Source organism: Dryas octopetala, chromosome 2, assembly GCF_963921425.1.
Source record: "Dryas octopetala chromosome 2, drDryOcto1.1, whole genome shotgun sequence".
In the NCBI taxonomy this organism is placed as follows: domain Eukaryota; kingdom Viridiplantae; phylum Streptophyta; class Magnoliopsida; order Rosales; family Rosaceae; genus Dryas; species Dryas octopetala.
The window spans coordinates 1,436,545-1,456,052 of NC_141367.1; the positions used below are offsets into that span (position 1 = coordinate 1,436,545).

General features: G+C 36.1%; 1 protein-coding gene across 2 annotated transcripts; it reads right to left on the reverse strand.

Annotated features, from left to right (window-relative positions):
- Positions 1-49: 49 nt before the first annotated feature.
- On the reverse strand, positions 50-13,461 carry LOC147292388 (NADH dehydrogenase ubiquinone complex I, assembly factor-like protein (DUF185)). Of its 2 annotated transcripts, none has more exons than XM_086233348.1 (14): positions 13,274-13,461; positions 13,074-13,150; positions 12,841-12,952; positions 11,819-11,901; positions 10,618-10,683; positions 9,294-9,394; positions 7,357-7,475; positions 5,757-5,797; positions 5,026-5,114; positions 4,124-4,301; positions 3,930-4,046; positions 2,841-2,885; positions 1,648-1,776; positions 50-1,039 (listed from the first exon to the last, which is right to left on the reverse strand). In XM_086233348.1, the coding sequence occupies exons 1-14, from the start codon at positions 13,332-13,334 to the stop codon at positions 905-907; spliced, it is 1,353 nt and encodes a 450-aa protein (XP_086089474.1). In that variant the 5' UTR covers positions 13,335-13,461; the 3' UTR covers positions 50-904. The 2 variants fall into 2 exon arrangements, with proteins under 2 accessions (XP_086089474.1, XP_086089475.1); XM_086233349.1 differs by having other exon boundaries at positions 12,841-12,973; positions 13,274-13,311.
- Between the last annotated feature and the right edge of the window lie 6,047 nt (positions 13,462-19,508).

Below are 19,508 nucleotides of genomic sequence, written 5' to 3' on the forward strand. Positions count from 1 at the left end.
GACATAAGAAAAAATACAAAAATATAAAGAAGACAATTTTAGATTTCTTATAGTAACATGTCATTTCTCATAAACTGTTATAAATGCAGAGTATGGAAATACAATCATATGAGCTGTGGCTCTCTCAGTCTTCAGAACGAGTTAATTACACTTACACCTCCTAAAGTTTATCATCTTTTCACATACATCTCCTGAAGTTTTAAAACTATTACATATAACCCCCTATAGTGAGACGAAAATGATGAGAAATTATACAAAAAAACATGCTAAGGGATTAAATAGCCTAATAAGATTATTCAAAGTGTAAGGTCCAACCTGAATACAAATATTTTTTATTTATTTATTTTTTCTTGTAGGAGGTTATATGCAACAGTTTTAAAACCTCAAAGGGTGTATGTGTAATTATTGAAACCCCAGGAGGTGTATGTGAAAATACGATAAATCTCATGTAGTGTAAGTGTAACTCTCCTCAGAACTAACAAATGTTTAAAATAAATCAATGGCAAAACGAAAAGTACAAATACAACAAAATTGAGAAGGGTCCAAATTCCATGGCATCCACTTTTTCTGCGGGGGTTCTAATCTTTGACATTCTTCTCTCATCTTGTGCATGCCTAGCAAAGCCATGCTGCACCGCATCCATCTTCAGAGTTATCTGTATATCTATTATCTGTTATGAACAGTACAGACAGCCATCCAACTTATTCTTTCCTACCACATCAAATCGGACTTCAAACTCTATCTTGTAGAACTCTGATCATATAAATACATGTAAGAAAAGGAACGGCCGGGGCACTACCAGTATGGCTTAGATGCCCAGAAATCACTTTGAAAGCAAAGCCGACTCCAGATATTCAGAACCAGATACTTTCTCGGAAACAAAGTGGCTGCCGATACCAATGGTCTATTTAGTATTATGTGTTGGAACACTCAAATAAAATTTTGTATTCTTGAAGTCATCCAAAAGTGGATTGTATCCATCTTTGGTTCTTGTCTTCGAGGGCAAGCCAAACTCTTCCATGAATGACGACGTATCAAGCTGCATCATATGTAATTTGATTAAGAAAAATGCAGTGTGATTGACGTTGTAAACTAATATGTGAACAAGGCTCACATTCCAAAGAAGTAGTGATAAGAAATAAAAAATAATTTTCCTTTTCTTATTCTACTTATTTTCTATTTCATATTGATGGACAAGGAAAATTGGAACCTATGGCCTACCCAGTCTCCACCTCATCCAGTCATCCCTCTAGAGTCCCTGCTACATGCACTCTCTCAACATTGAACGTTATGTTGTGGGATAGAGTATCTTTTTAGGCCTCTGTTTCTAGTGTCTTTTGGGGAGTGACTGTTTGAGTTTTAAGGGTGATTTGTTACAGTTTTGTTTCTGGTTTGATATGTACTATAGCAAATGGACTTCTTGTCCATTGCTTGTATAGTTTGAGTTTGATTTAATAAAAGTTTTTCTTCTCAAAAACCATTGATCGTTGATATTGTATGGTTGCCCCGATCCCTCTAAAAAGACCATTCTCGCCATATATTTGTGAAAACATGCCACCTTCATCAAATGAGTTTGTCTTCATGAATAGGAATTTATCTTATGGTTTCCACAAAAAAAAAACTACATTACAATAGAATTAGACTCACTATAATTGTTCGCCTCTTCTTTCCTTCTTTGGATGATAGATCCTTCTGCAGTTTCAGCCATCCAGAACAGTAATGGTCAATACGTTCTAAAAGCCAAAATTCGGTGGGGAAAAAAATATCAGCATCCCCCTGCAAACAAACCAAATCATAACCTTTAGTTTCATAAAGTTGCTTACATTTAGAACTTGAGTAATCAAAAAAATAATAATAACAGTTTGGAAAGACAGTACAGAGTGACCTTACAAACAGAAGAAAGTTGACCATTTAAGGAATATATCTGTAAGAAGCACCGACTATGTAAACATTACACTTTTAAAGCAGAATATATTTTGACAATAAAACTCGAAGGCTACAATGAACAATGGTATATCAAGAACGCAAGGACTCACAGGCTAATTTATTTCTAAAGCAATATCCGCATCAAAGCTGTAGTTCATTTTTTAACCCACCCTTAGAAAGAAGGTATAAATTGTCAGGTTGCACAGTGGAGACATTTGGATATCAGAAAGCAATAAATTTAAATTATGTTGTTCTACAATACAATTGTCTTGGACCTACTTTGTATCTCATAGCATTTGGAAAGCATTATACAATGCTTCAAACCACATGCTATAGAAATGACCTAATGCCTTGAAAACACCAATTTTTATTCAGAATTTAGTCTAAGCCCTAAAATGCTATTGCAGAAATTAGAAGGAGTAGTTTAATTCTGCAAAGGGAGCAACTTTACAAACCAAAAAGCTCTTAGGAGTTGATGGAATGAGGCAAGAGGGAAATTAGATGCTAGCAGTCATATCTTAACTTTTACCATATATTACATTAAGGGGACGGGGAGTAATTAGGAAATAGATGCTAGCAGTCATATCTCAACTTCTACAAAAATTCTGCCCCCCTTCTAAAAGAGTGAAATTTTTAGGATCCACCACTAAGTGCCTTACAGCCTTCAGCTTCTGCAGGTCTTCAGCAAGTCATACTTCAAGCAATACAAATTCTTAAAATATTTCTGTACAAGTCCCACTGCCAGATACATCCATACAACATTCCTGATCATATTGTCATACTTCTAGTGCTGCGTCTAATTAAAATATATATATATATATATTATATCACACGCATAAGCAATCTGCGGCCATTTTGGCATTTCATACAAACACGTCAGATGAAAACCTATAGAAATAATATAAAAAACATACCCTTGCATCCAGATAACTGCTATAATCTGAGCTGCTGCCATCTTTCTGTAGACAAAGGATAAAACTATGATCATCATATTGTTGCTAATTGTCATTGAAATGTTTTTTTCTAACAGAATTAAACTGCCATGTATAATAAGAGAAACCGTAGAACTAGGCTTTTTCAACTAGAGCGGCAAAATTGTCACCCCCCAAACTACTTATCCCGCCAAGCATTTGAAAAATATATATATTCTAATTACAACTTTCTCCTGGGAATTACCTACAAGGACCCTTAAGATTAGAGGAGAAGAAAAACAAAAGAAAACCTAGGGCAGGTACCACGGATGGCAGCACCCATCAAGGGGTGCTGCCATCAGCCGCAGGGCAGCAACCCCAGATTGGAGGCTGCCTTTGGATGACAGGGGCACTGCCATGGATGTGACAGCCATGGGTAACGGTAATTTAGGAATATTTGTGGATTTTTTTAGTACAATGAATTTTTTATTTTTTATTTTGTGAGGGGTGGAAAAGGTAGGTGCATGGGTGAGTATTTCATTCATGGGATGGAAATCTATAGATTTCACATACAATCCTGACAAGGAGACAAAACTGTGCAAAAAGGCCTCTACATGTATCCTGATCCTGATGTCATTCCAGATGTTCCAATTCATTGGGTTCCTAGGTGACTACATGGTGTGTTTTATACTCATTTTTATAACCCATTAATTTATATTTATATTTCTCAAAATTTAATATAATACATAATTATAAATGCACTAGTTGGAATTTTGAAATTACGATAACTCGTTTAGCCTGAAAAATTTACGGTAGAATTGATAATTTCAAAAATAGTAGGGGATTTCGTGAATCGTGAGTGACCTTTTAACCTTGTTCCTTTCTAGAACTGTGCTGTGCTAACCCAAAATTAGATTAGTTTTGCACCAAAGTGACACAGAAGTATACATACAAAGTATATAATTCCAATCACAAAGGGAAAACTCTACTACACACAAATAATTAAAGAATATTATGATTTATGACTAAACGTCAAACAACATTATATTATGATAAGTTCAGAAGAAAAAGGAAAAGACAACAAAATTATACCTTGGTTGAAACCAATGGAGCTCTTTCACCAAGTATTTTCACATCAGGTAGGTAACTAAAGTCTGAAGCAATTAAGGACATCTTTGGTAGCGCCCCATGTAGAACTTCAAGAAGTTTCTGGATGATAAAAGGCAAAATTATTTCCATAATAAATTGATTATAAAATAAAACGAATTACCAAACATTTCCCTCACCAAGCAACCAGTTGGTAGCCAACATCTTCGAGGTTTTGGAAAGACTTTAGACCAAATTCTTTTTGCTTTTAATATTGCTCTGCTTTGAGAATCATGATTTTTGTCCAAATTGATGATCTCAACACATCGCTTAATTAGTGAGTCTTGCATCGGCTTATACAATTCAGATAGTGCTCCCCTATCAATGCACAAAACATTAATCAGTAAAATTGAAATTATGTTCCCCCAGAGCACAGTTCAAAGACATGGTGGAGTAGAAATGTAATTCAGCTGCTACATAAGCCATTTTTTAAATTAACTTAAACGAAGATTTTATGCCATCTCTGATTCAGATATAGTACGAGATGGATATTGCAAGCCACAACCAGGAGTACACACTAAAACTGATTAATCATAGTTCTAAACATTTTCAATTACTTGAGATGGAAACATTTTCCTTTTAAAACTAGAAGTATATAAACTCTAAAGAGTGTGATACCAGAATGAGTAATCGCATAAACAAGTGCGATCTTAGCACCAAAGTAACCGGTATGATCTAATCTTGTGTAGTTTAACAAAAGGTGTGATACATGATTGCCACAGATAACAAATGAGATCCACAGATACAGTAACCTCTACTATCATAGCAGATCAATAAACAAGGATTTAAAATAAAATAAAATAAAAAAAAAAAAACTTTAAGACTTTTACTAGGTTAATCCCTACATACAGATATTTATGTGTGCACACTGCAGAAACAAAACATTACTTTAGATAAATAGGTCAGATTGAACAATCCTTTTGACAAAGCTGATGTGAGCTTTTTTCTTACTCAATTGGTGGACTAATTTTAGATGAAAATACAGCAAGATTTAATCTGCAATAGTGCAATTTATGGATACTGCTTGCACAATGTTGCTTACCCATCTTGTTGCTTCTCTACCCATACTTCCATCCATGGGGAAACTTGATTTTCTGAATAGATAAGATCGTGTGGAAGATTATCGAGTACCTGTAAGGTTAAAGAGACTAAATGACTTTTGGACAACAAGTAGATTAACTTGAAATTAGTCTACTGAGAAACTACAGAAACTTCCAAGTAACAACCATCATTGTCCGTCCACTGATATTACTTACTATTAGTATAGATAATAGAAAGAGAAGGCAAAAGAATTTGTGCCACCATTATATCATCAGCTTTTTTTTTACAGCAATTAAAATAAGGTCATCATTAAAAACTTAAAAGATATCAGGCAGTTAAGAAAGGCCATCATTGAAAAATATCGTGGTACATAATTCAATGTCAATCACATATGTCAAGGTAGAAGTCCTTACATCAGTACATAAAGGTATTATGTATCATATCCATGAGAGAGAAAGCAAGCAAGTATTAGTTCTTATGTTATAAAAGATTATTCACGGGAATAATGCTTTGGGATCTTAGTTGCAACTTTGCAGTTCAGGTGCCCCATTGATATTGCTTCATATTTGACAATGATCTCATTCATTACATGCATCAAACTAGTCGCAAGTCGCAACATTCAAGATGTTTAAAACCAATGAACTTTGATAGGAAAGATTCATTCATCCATTATTCTAATAGAATTATTAGTGACCACAGATGTAATATTATCAATCCAAGGACAGAACATACCTCAAGCATTATTACCCAACATGGTTGTTGCTCCGCATCCCCTATCAAACAATTAAAGAGATATGAAAACTAGACACAGACCAGCTGCACTATAAAATGAATGCATGGAATTGAATAATCATTAAACGAGAAATCTTTGGGCTGGGATAACCGAAATGATATATGAAATCCAAGGATGATGACAGCAGGAAAAAAATTAGTGCCCCTGAACTGAAATGCTAGAGTATTGAAGAGAAATAGTATATATCTCTAATTGATAAAAGCGTAAAGGTTGCCTTTCGACATGGGTTTCAGTGCGAGCTGTGTATAAAAGTTGTTACAGAGAAATCTCCTTAAGTAGATGGGGGAGCTTCTTGACAGCTAAGAAGCTTAGTAAAGATGTCGCTTTACTTCTGTAATTTTTAGCCTAAGGGGAAGCCTTACCTCCACGCCAGCAGCCGCGGTAAGACGGAGGGAGGGGGGGGGGGCGCGCTACTCACCGTAGACACTACAAAAGGAGAAATACATCTTATGACTGGGCTTACACACATTTGCTCACTTACGCTGTCCCCCCTCAGCTCACCCTATCCCCCGGCCTTATCTTCTCCTTATAATGGAGTAGTCATATCATGGTTAGAGAACAACTCTCCTTTGTGGAACCCCAAGGTTAAGCTTACTACCCATAAGAAGTGTATGTTCATGAGTACTTCAAGTTTTCTGCATATTCACTTGACAGCACAGCTCTTCCTGCAGAAGCACTCCAAGAAAAACTTTTAGAGCTTCTTTAACCAAAAGGCACTTTTGTCTTTTTCACTCAAACGCTACAAAAGAGCTTTTGGTTATTTGGAAGCATTTTTAACAATGTTAAAAGAACTCCCAAACCTACCCAAAGACTTTTTGGTCCATGAATAAGCTTACACGATAATTAATTAGGTTATTAGTATTTCATTCATTTCATACTCGGGTTACCTTGAGTAGGGTAATATTTGTAATTTCAATAATTCTGGTAGTGGGCTGTAGGGACTTGAGTTTTATTTTATTTGTATGTCAGTCTAATTACATACAGGGCATATAAATAAGTATATAACAGTCTATGGAATTTTTATTTTATTCATCAATTGCATTTTATTTGTGTCCCTGGTGCGTCTAAGTTTTCATTTTCTCTTTCACCCTTACTCTTCTTATTATTCCTATTTTGCTCTTTAGCCGTTCAAGTGCACTGTTCACAGAATTGTTGCACCATTATGTTGCATTCATTCTTAAATCAAACCCTTTCTTCCTCAATCAAAGCCGTACAATCCCAAGACTTCACAAGCTCTAGCCCAAAATAACCCAAACCAGAAATCAGCCACTGTCCTGAGGAAATCTGGGAATAAGTTTAGAAACCCTCAAATTCTCCTCGTACCCTAAGCCTCACAACCACAAGTTTCTAAACACCAAACCTACTGTATATTCACTTGTATGAAAGTTTCCTAATCTGACCCAAGCCAGTGTTTTCAGAGGCAAAGCCGTAAGGCGAGGCGATGAAGCATAAGCCTTTCGGGACTTGAATACTATGATTAAAAAAATATAATAATAAAACAAAGATAATGAACTATGTGAAAAGTTAAAGACACCATACCCCATCCCCTCCGGTCAGCAGCATCCCGACATTCTACTCGAAACTTTGATAAGTGAGAACGGACTTCTCCAACAGTTTCTCTTTGTATCTCAGCCAGTGAGGGACTGATTTCAACTGAGCTACAGTTTTAGATGATTGTAGTCAGCAAAAATACACACACAACATACATACATACACAAAGAAATACAGTCATATCTACATACAGCCAGAGACACACACACACACACACACACACACACACATAGTGACATAAATGAGGATTGAAAAACCTACTAAACTAGTACCAAAAGTAGATTGGCAAATAAACTCCAAAATATAACAAAATTGCATTTCAAATTATTTTAGAATATCATAATCTAGAATTTTCTAATGTTGAAAATTTAACTTACAATAAACATTGCCTAATTATGTTCATAGTCAAGTGTATATACATTTAATGATGATAGCTCAGTTCATTTTAGTCCAAACGCAGGCAAACAATATATATCACATCCAATGTGTATTCAGAAAAGACAGTTAAGTGTCTTTAGGGTTCTTGCCAATATAGGGAAAAAAATTTGCCATAACACCACGTAGCAGTGTGACCAATCCATTCATATTATAACACATGTACAATTTTAAGGGTATTGTTCAAGATTTAGGGTTTTAAATATTAATAGTTGTACACAAGTTATAATTTGAGTGGATTGGTCACACCACCATGTGCTATTACAAGTCACACAGAAACATTTCTCCAATATAGGAGGTTATATTTGCTTTCTACCTTACCTTCTTTCAAAATGATCAGGGTTATTTGGGGTCAGCAAGAAATGTTTTAATCGTTGTTGACCATTTCTCATCAGTTTTGGTGATTAGGCTATAACTGGCTTAATCTTTGTGCATTAACGAGTTGTTTCAATTATATATAATGTTGCAATTAATTGTTCTTAAAATTAATGTATGTCATGTATGGTTTATTTATGGTGTGATGGGCATAATGATTGATGCTCGAATTATGTTACTTTTTTTTTAAAAGGATCATGTTACTTAATTATTTCACGATTTATCATGCTTAAAGATTATGCATATGCAATCTATGTCATGCATATTATAGAGTGACACAAGTCATGATGGTGTGCGTGAGCTTGTGTAGTAGTGATGATTTGGCGAGGTTGGATTATACTCGAGAGATCCAAGACACTCATATGCCTAGAAAAATACTAGGCGACCTAGGAGAAAAGTAGGTGAGGAAACCTGGAGACATAGAGAAGGGCCGAAAAGGGTCAACTCAATGCAACAAAGCACTCGGGGCCAAGTGGTATAAGCATGGTATGGGACATGCAAAGCCTACGTGTTTTGGGGCATGGGTTGACATGGATAAAAGTTACGGTTGTGATTATTATTGCATTCATTATCAACCCCCCCCCCCCCCCCCCCCACCATGTAATACTCATGGTGACAACTTTTATTAAATTATGAGTATGTTTTATTAAGTAAAGTTTATTAATTGTTTACACTTCCGAAAGGTTTTAAATTACTCTGATTGATTTTACACAAGAATTTATACACTTTGAAACTATCATATTGGTCATTGTAGCAACAAGTGATCAATATTCACACCCTCGGTTCGGGGTAAGGTAAAAGGGGAATTCATTTCGAATCCCAGGGTGTGACAAGTGAGTACCACCACAAAAGTAAAGTTTCATAGATTATTTCCATCTCACAATTGGTCCAACCAGAAGAACTTCACAAGATTTACAAGTAATAATAAAGCAATTATTATTCATTAGCTAAAAATGATCACTTTAAAACATTTTGCAATTATAACTACATAAGCATGGGTTGGCAGATTAATTGCAGGCATAATATGATGTCAGATGAATGGTTCAAATAAGGCACTTCAAGTAAAACCAAGTAGCTGACAATAGTATCATGAGGTGCTATAGTCAAGGACATACGTGTAAGTCATACTGTTGTAAACTCTTGAAGGTGCATTCAACATTATGTAATCCATGATTCCCTTTGCACAAGTTCCTGATCCACCACCAATTTCATATATCTGAGTGGACATTATAAAGGACAGATTAAAATTTAGCCTACTTGTATTAAACAAGTGGATGCATAAGTAACAGGTGGAAGGAAACATTTAAAGGCATGATTATCACCAAAATACGAGTAGCATGAACAAAAGTGAAAAAAATAGAAAGATCCAAAATCTGACACCTAGAAACATAATCAAAGAACTTGAAAACAAGGGTACCGAAAAAAAAAATTAAAAACAAATTACGATGTAAAAAAGAAATAAAAAGAGTAATGTAAGAAACAAATAAAAATATCCAAATATCTTGCACCAAGAAACTTAAACAAAGAATTGAAAATTGTATGAGTTATAAACTAATTACTATATGCAATGCTAGACAGCAAAATAGCAACATTGAAGGGAAATCTTGGAATCTAGAAACCAAAGTATTTACTATTTAGGAAGATTACATATAATGATAGAATCCTATGCTCTTTGAGTGAAATTTATTACTCCTACCTGATTATATATAACCATCATTTTCCAGGAAAAATAATGGACTCATATTGTGAGTTCGAGGACAAAAATTCTTGCAACTTATACATCCAAGACATGACACATCCAGCAAATAGCAAAACCATTACTCGACCTATATGATTGTAGTCAAAAACTGGCTACGCAGCAGTGAGGATATAGCCTCAATTAGCTTGCTTTTGCCATCTGAGGTCTCGTCAATCAATTGTAGTAGTCATTCAACTATGGTTTCCCAATTGCAGACTTTAGACACTTGGGACATAAAGCGGGTATGGATTTTACTAGGAAAAAACAGAAATAGAAGTAAATTTTTCAGTTTCAAGAACATTACAGATATTACTTTAAGCTCTAGAACATTATGCTTTTCCTTATTGTAATTCCCAAATTACTGTTTGGCGGAAGGAAAACTGGGCTCTCAATAATAGCATCCAAAACTTGTGTGTACATGTAGAAATTAATTAATGAAAGCAATATTAAAGCACAACAGCTATGTACTGCTCACTTTATTTTTTAATTAGACTAAAACATATCAATGCCAAAAAGCAAATTTATAACAAAGGAATACGCCCACTCCTAAATATCATATAAAAGAATTAAACATGTAAACTCAATAAGATATCACATGTGCACTACACTTGCACTAGAAGCAATAAGCATTTACTCCGACAACAAATGCATCTTCTATAGTGATATGTCCACTGACAGATCATTAAAAAGAGGAAGCTTACCTTTAGGGGAACTGAAAAGTTTGCAGTACGCAGTATGGCTTCAGCAATCCCATGGGCATACCAAGGCTATAAGGAAAATAAAGTTCATGATGTAAAAAAATTTGAAATTTCAAAGACATGCATATTGAGTTGGTCAAATAAGAAAATTGCAAATACGAGTGGACCCTTGTTTGGAAAACACCATTAAATTTTTTTAAAAATGGTTACCACTGTAATGTACATAAGACACAACACATCAAACTAGGACATGCATATGATGCTTCTTAAGTTCTCAAATGATACAAAGCTCACTAAGTTTATGAAGAGATTAAATAGAAACTGGAAAACAGCCAGGTAGTCTTGTATGTAAAACTGGTAACTTTTCTCTTTCTATTATAATCATATGTGAAGATTCAAAGATACATTTATATGTAAAGCATTCTCCTAAAATAGTGCAAAACATCATTTCACCTTGAAATCATGTATTTCCAATGACCAGACAAAGATGTCCAGAACCCAAATTGTGTCCTATGAGTTAGTCAACTGGCTTATGTTTGTTTTCCCTTCATTTTTCTGTTTTGTTTTTATTTCTTTCATTTGAATGTTATGTTTTCTTTTCTGTACCAAAACACAATAAATAGTATTAGTAACATATTTTCATTCCTATTTCCAATTCAATATAGCAAGTAGCACAAAATTCATGCATGATAAACTTCGAAGGCATACAAGAAAGTTATCACTTCCAATCATCTTGTCAGTTCTGATCACAAAGGCATCAGTGAACTCTAATGATACAGGCCCCAGCAGAAAAGCACCATCATGAACGGTATGTAAACTCCAAGACCTTACGTAAGCATATAAATTTATCCTCTAAGTTTATCCTAACATCATATTTTGAGAAACTATAAGGACTTTTCAGTATTTTGCTATATGGATTTAAGTAATGTACAATGATTAACAGAAAGTTTGCAAAAGCAGACATGATGCCTGCTTTGAAAATCATTGAGAATAAATTGAGGAAAAAGCTTTCTACGTTTTCATAAATGCTTGGAAATTAATAAAATGTTAGACAAGAAGTGATCTTCTTCTTCTTGGAAACTAAGAGAACAAAAATGAAGCCTTCTGAACTATGATTTCACTAGAGAAATTAGAATATAAGTCTCTTTATGCCAAGCAGAATGGGGGGGGGGGGGGGGGGGAGAGAGAGAGAGAGAGAGATTACCTTAAAAATTTCCACAGGAGTAAACCATGATACTTCACTTTCCTTGTAAATTTTATCCAAGTATTTCATATAAGCTTTCCTGCCTATAAGATGTAGAGAGTTCAGTACATATCCCTTCCACAAGTTGCCATCCAGTACAATGGGTGGTTACTTTAAACAGAATTGGCTGATAAGTAATTGGTGCTACTTCTCAAAAGACTAATGCTTTATATTATTTGCAGCCATGAATTATTTATGATAATGCCATTCAAAATTTCCGATGATCTATCAATAAGAAAATATCTAAAACAATTACCATAATAAATTATCAAAAAACAAAAAAAAGGACCATCCTAACCACACTGCAAAAGGAAAAGTATTTTATATTACGAATAAGTACAAATGAAAAATTATTCTTTCATATAATGAATCCACCTCATCCAATATAACAAATAATGCAACAAGTTTCATTATAACAGAAATGCGGAGATAGAAAGGGAGAACATCAATTTGACTCTGCTGAACGACTATTTGGACCAAATTTAAGAAGAGGAATGGTGAAATTCTGTTCATTTCAAATATTGGGCCAAATAAATGATGATTGCTAGGAAAACAAATTAATTTATGTAATCAATTCAGTTAAAATTTTATACAAACTATTAGGCAAGTTTAGCCAAAAAGATGAGACGCCAAAGTAATATAATTTGTACTCATCTGCATTTTCAATGTATTTTATATAATTCGGCAAAGAAAATCATTTTTCAGTAACAGATATGTTCAATCCTGAGAAGAAACAATACTAAAGAATAACTATTTAGTAAACCAGCCAATATATATTAGAAGAGTGAAGACATGTTCAACCCTTCCCAGTATCATTGTTCCAATAAAGTTCATGCATCATCACACAAACAGAACCAAACCCACTAAAACGAGCACCAAATAAATTCATTCAAACATGCTCAAGATCTCTGAATCATATATGATTCTACAAACCCAATCAAAAAAAAAAAAATCAAAGACAAAACAAAGTTTAAGCTAGATACCTTCAATCCGATTGAACCTAATGGAATTCTGAAGCACTCCAACCGAGCTCGACCTTTGAGAGAAATACCCATGTTTGGGATCATATAATGCAGAATGAATGAAATCACGAACCTGCCCAATTCAATTTATGAACTTTTTTATTTTGTTTGTTTTATCCAAACAAACCCATTCTCTTGAATTGCATAAAGTAAAGAGTAGACATTGAAAATGAGACAAAAAGGGAGTGCCTTACAAGAACTGGTTTGTCACCAACAATGTGTGTGGAGAAAAGGGCTTGAAATGGAGATGCCCAGAGTTCACATGGGTTCACTGCAGGAAAATTCATTTCATTGTACTTAGAGAGAGAGAGAGAGAGTTAGAGAGAGAGAGAGAGAGAGAGAGAGAGATTCATTTCATTGTACTTAGAGAGGGAGAGGGAGAGAGAGAGAGTACCTTTGGGGTTGTGGAAGAGGAAATGAAATTTTTTGGCAGAAAGAGTGCAAGACAACAACATGGTTTCGAATTCCAGGGGACGGTTTAGGTGGGAAATCCGCTTAAACCCTTGAACTGTTTGGTGGCCAAATGGGGGAGAAACTCAGCATGTTACCAGGTGAGATAGCTTTTGAGGGAAATCCGCTTAAACCCTCAACCGACTCAACCCTTTGAGGCTATGATGGTTTAATAACTGAAGTTTTTCTTCTTTTTTTTTTATCTGAGCAAACTATATTTTAGTATCACAGTTTTATATGTTTTTTTAAATTAGTATTTCAATTTAGAAAATTTGTAAAAAAATACTTTAACTTTTATTTTGTGACAAAATAATACCTCTGTTAATTTTTCTGTTAGTGAAATTGTTATCTGCTGACGTGACATAAGTATTTTCGTTTTTTACACACATGTTAAAAAAATATAATTTTAAAAAACTTTTGAATAAAAAAATTTCTTAAAAAAATTAAAATTTTTAAAATAAATATTAAAAAAAAAAATACTTCCCCCACTAACCCATTAAAAAAACAAGGCATAAATTCAATTTAGACATATAACTATATATGTCATTTCAACGACGTCTACGAACTTTAAAATATTTCAAATATACACCCGATCTACTGTCTAAATTGAAAAATAGACTTCCGTCCATTGATTCGTTGATAGATCAATTAAATGCCAGCTTGGTTTTTGCTGACCGGGATTACTTGGCGATGTGGCGTCATCTCAGCAAACTTTTCCCTCAAAATAAGCGACACGGCGACACTTGTCCACCTAACCCCTGACACAAGCCCACAGACCCATCATCTCTTTCTCGCTCGTCAAACATAGGTAAGAGATTTAAATTCGAATTTGGGGGAAAACATAATGTTTTTGGGAGATTAAATGGTCAGAAGAGCGTTCGACGAGCTGGAAAGAGGTGATGAGTGTGTGGGCCCGTGTCAGGTGGACATGTGTCACTCATTTGGCAGGAAAGGTATGCTGAGTTGGCACCACGTCGTCAATTAATCCCTGTCAGCAAAAACCAAGCTGACATTTAACTGATCTCTTAACAAATCAATGGACGGAATTTCATTTTTCAATTTATATAGTAAATCGGGTGTATATTTGAAATATTTTAGAGTTTGTGGACCCCATTGAAATGGCGCGCATATATAATTATATCTAAATTGAATTTATGCCAATAAATAAACATTAAAATACATTTTTTCTTTCTGCAATTCTCTTCCCCCTCCCCCTCCCTACCTCTCTCCCCCCAACCCAGCCCCTCCCCGACACATCGCCCTTCCCCCCCAAACCCAGTCCCTCCTTCACCCAGCCCTCACCCCGCCCTTCTCCACCCACCCCACCCCACCCCACCTAGAGGCCTCCCTCCCCTCAACCCATCGGTCGTCGCCTTAATGACACAGTGTACAACACCCCTCCTACATGATCATCTTCGGTCCGCACCTCTTTCCTCCACCTGAAATCCAAAACAAAATACACAAACAAAACCATAAAATCCAATGCAAGACTTGCCAACGACGAGCGAAGTCAGAGTTGGAGTTGCAGAGCGCGTACACATATGTTGGGGATGAGGTAGACCTTATCGACGACATTTTAGGCAACGACGTCAAGGCGGTCGTCGTCTCGTAGTCATTGAAGAAGCGGGAACGCTGGGAGCAGAAGTCGAGGTCCCAAAAGTCAATGTCGTCGTTGTCGGCGGAGGAGGGGTTGTCTATTGCGGAGGAGAATAGGGCTAGTATTTTGGAGGCGAGGGCGCGTGTGAGGGACTTGCAGAGGTGGAGCAGAGGGAGGTTGAGGGGTAGGGGCTGGGTGGAGGGGAGGGGTAGGGGCTGGGTTGGGTTGGGGGAGGAAGAAACATTTTTTTTTCTAAATAGAAGATGAAAAGACAAAAATATCTCTGCCACGTTAGCATATAACGTTTTTATTAATAGAAAACTTAACGGAGATATTAATTTGACACAAAATGAAAGTTGAGGTACTTTTTTGTAAGTTTTCAAAATTAAGGTACTAATTTGAAAAAACATGTAAAGTTAAGGTACTAAATTGTAATTTGCTCTTTGGAATTTGTACGTAAATACCTAAATTATTCTCATTACACACTCTTTTCAATGAAGGGCAAACTGCAATTCAGTACCTCAAGTTTGCCTCCGATTACAAGTTGGTACCTCCAGTTTAATTTTCAACGATTCAGTACCTCAACTTCATTTTTTTGGCAAATAAAAACCTTCGTCTAAACCCCGTTAGGTGATGACTCAGCACACATGTGGTATATCGCTGAATGCCAAATGGTTGGACGAGAATGCTTCCCGCCCAAACGAGACACATCAGACCTAACTCTTTTTCTTTTCTCCAAAACCTTTAGACACTTGGACTGACACAGTGCCACCTCAAATTAAAAATAAAAAAAATAAAAACACAATTTAAGAAAAAAAAAACACCTACCCAATTGCAAATTAATTAAGAGACAAATTCAAAAAAAAAAAAAAAAACCCTTAGAATTCCCAAACTCACGCGATTAATCTTCCACATTCTCTAAAACTTCTTCATTTCCTTTAAAATTTAGATTTAAAATCCCTAAACCTAGTCGAAAAACACTCAACTCCAAAGTTGCATGAACTCAAACCCAAATTCGTATATAGATCTGAGACGAAACACACCCGATCAAAGACAAAATAGTTTGAAATCTTTGAGTTTGAAGGTTGCGTACCTATTTGAAGCCCGATGAAGTGCAAATTACAGTTCATCCTGCGAAATGACCATAACCACGACATTCCCTGTTATCGTAAGTAGTTGAAACCCAATATTTATGTTTCTCTTAGTGTGGGTTATGGTTTGTGTTGAAAAAATATGGGTTTCTCTGAATGTGAGTTCTTGTCTATGTTTGAATAAAGGTTTGTATATGGGGACAGGTGAAAAGAATTTTTTATTTGTTGTGTAAGGTGCATATGCTTGTCTGCTAGTGTATGAATAAAGTAGTAATGAAATCATGTAAAGTAGTTTTAGAGAATCTACTAGCCTGATACTGTAAGTTAAACCATGTGAAATACATGACTGGTTGTTGGTGCGTGAAATAAAGGCATATAGAAATTGTTTGGTGGTCTAAGAAAGTGGGTGGAAAAATATATGGAAATGGACATGTGGTCCTAACCCCAAAGTGCATGTGCTGACCACGTGATGCACAAACTTGATGCCAAAATCATAACCTTGAGCATAAATTGTATTGTTATTCTCTGAATTGTTGTAGCTCTATTCATTTATGCAATTGAGCACATATTTTATTGACTGTCTTTTTATTGTTAAAATTGCAGCATCTCAATCAAATTTCTCAATTTGTGTGGCTCATAATGTTGAAATGGGAACTAATGATTACATAGAGGGCAAAATTAAGTAGTTCGATTATTTGAACAAGGACTTAGTGAGTTTAACAACCATTGATGATATGGCAGAGCATCTGGGGTATACTTGCACTTTTGTGGAATACTATTATAAGGAGTCAAATCAACCATTCTCACAAGGGTTGGCAAGGATACTATGTGATGATGATGTGCAAGAGATGTGTAGGTTTATGACTCAGGAAGTTGGCACAATTGAAGTCTTTTTTTTGCATACTTAACCCCTGAAGAAGCACTATAAAAGCACAAGGCATATGTGGACTCCATATATAAGCCGTCATGCACTATGGTCCTTGAGGAAATAGAAGGTGATGATGAAGTTGAGCGCCAACAAAAGTAGCAGGTGCAACCAAAGCACCAATCTAAGGCAAGGTTGTACATTGAATTTGCTCATACAGATGAGAGAGAGACTGCAGGTGCTTTAATTGCTGAAGAGAAAGAGAGAGCCTAAACCTGCTCTAGAGATTGGAGAGAGAGACATTGATGCTGCATTAGCAAATGAAGAGAGAGATACTGAAGTTAGTATAGAAAGAGACACACACTATGAGTTTGGTGACTTCAGTGGTGGTCTTAATGACATGGGAGACATTAAGGGTGATCAAGGTAATCAAGTGCATCAAGCCTCTCAAGGTGAGGATGTTCATACACATACTGATATAGCTCCAAATCCAGAGGCTGGAGGGGATGACTTTATTGATGAAGATTACCCTCCAGATGTAGATTATACTCAATTCATAAGGTTTGTTGATGATGAAGCAGAGCGTGAGGCACGATCTCAAGTTCCAGATGCTGGACAACCAAATGCAACAGTTGATGATAAGCCTTCCAGGTTTGTCAGTCATGACTTAGGTGTTGATGATATCCCATATGTGGAGGAGGCATATGACTCAAATGCTCTATACAGTGTGCATGAGGCAGACGAGGATAGGGAAGGGCATAGAAGAAGATGACCAAATTTTAACCCAGAGACTGATATAGTAGACCCAAAGTTCGAAAAGGGGTTAATGTTCAGTAATGCAGTGGTGTTCAAAAAGGCAGTGAAGAGGTACTCAATCCTGCATGATTATAGGGAGATAAAGTTCAATAGGAATGAATCAAAGAAGCTTTTTGTAGTGTATGCCACAGACTGTCCCTAGTTCATGAGAGTTGGGAAAATGATCAATGATGACTCAATTCAGATGAAGAAGATGTGCAAGACACACTGGTGTGGTTGGATGCATGACAACCGAAATGAATCCACGAAGGTTGTCTATGAGGCATATATGGAAAGGATCAAGATCAACCCAACTTGGCCAATTGATGCATTCCACCAGACTGTTCAAACAGAGTAGAAGTGCAATGTGTCTAAGTGGCAGGCTTATAGGGGTTTTCTTATGGCCATAAATATTGTTGAGGGAACCTATACTGAGCAGTATTCAAGATTATAGGAATACTATGAAGAGATAAGAAGAACCAATCCTTGCAACACATGTAAGATTTATCTGGATGGAGGGATGTTTCAAAAGTTGTACATGTGCTTGGATGCTTGCAAGGAGGGTTTTAAGAGGGGATGCAGACCTCTGGTTGGATTGGATGGATGCCACTTAAAGCGTCCATATGGGGGTCATCTTCTTTCTGCAGTTGAAGTGGATGCCAATGAAAAGACATGGGTGATTGCTTATGTGTGTGTTAAGATGGAGAACAAAGAATCTTGGAAGTGGTTTCTTCAGCTATTGACATATAATGTTGAAATTGAGAACCAACAGCATTGGACCTTCATCTCTGACAAGCATAAGGGATTAATTCTTGTTTGTCATAAGCTTCTTCCAAATGTGCATCATAGGTTTTGTGTAAGGCACTTGTACACCAACTTCAAGCTTGAGCACAAAGGAAAGGAAATGAAGGATGCATTGTGGAAGTGTGCAAGGGTCACTATTGAGCCACATTTTTCTGAAAGCTATAGAATAGGTCAAGAGTTTGAGTGAGGATGCATTGAAGTGGTTGCTAAAAAGGCCTACAACAGAATGAAGTAGATCTAATTTTAACACGAGCCCTAAGTGTGATATGTTGTTAAACAACCTATGTCGCTTCAACTATGTGATTCTCAATGTGAGGGGGAAGCCATTACTTACTATGATGGAAATGATCCGGACAATACTGATGAAGAGGATACAAGTTAAAAGAGATAAGATGTTGGCATATTGTGGCATTGTTTGCCCTAAGGTTAATAAGAATGTGGAGGAGAACAAGAAAGCAAGTTCAATTTGTACAATTGCTTGGAATGAGGGGAATAGATATCAAGTGGACTCTGGTGTGAGTGGTCAGTATATTGTTGATTTTGGACAATCATACACGTTCAGGCAGAAGGTGGCAGTCGACTGCAATCTCATACATCCATGTCATGGACGCATTAAGGTTTCTCAGGCATAAGAAGGTAGAGGATTTTGTGGCACCATGCATCCATGTCATAGTGTGTGTCTCTTTCTACACTAACTTCAGTATCTCTCTCTTCATTTTCTAATGCAGCATCATTGTCTCTCTCTCCAATCTCTAGAGCAAGTTCAGGCTCTCTCTCTTTAGCAATTGGAGCACCTGCAATCTCTCTCTCATATGTATGAGTAGGTTCAATGTACAACCTTGCCTTAGATTGGTGCATTGGTTGCACCTGCTACTTTTGTTGTTGCTCAACTTCATCATCACCTTCTATTTCCTCAAGGACCACAGTGCATGACAGCTCATATATGGAGTCCACATATGGCATGTTCTTTCCTCGTGCTTCTTCAGGGGTTAAGGGTGCAAAAAAGACTTCAATTGTGCCAACTTCC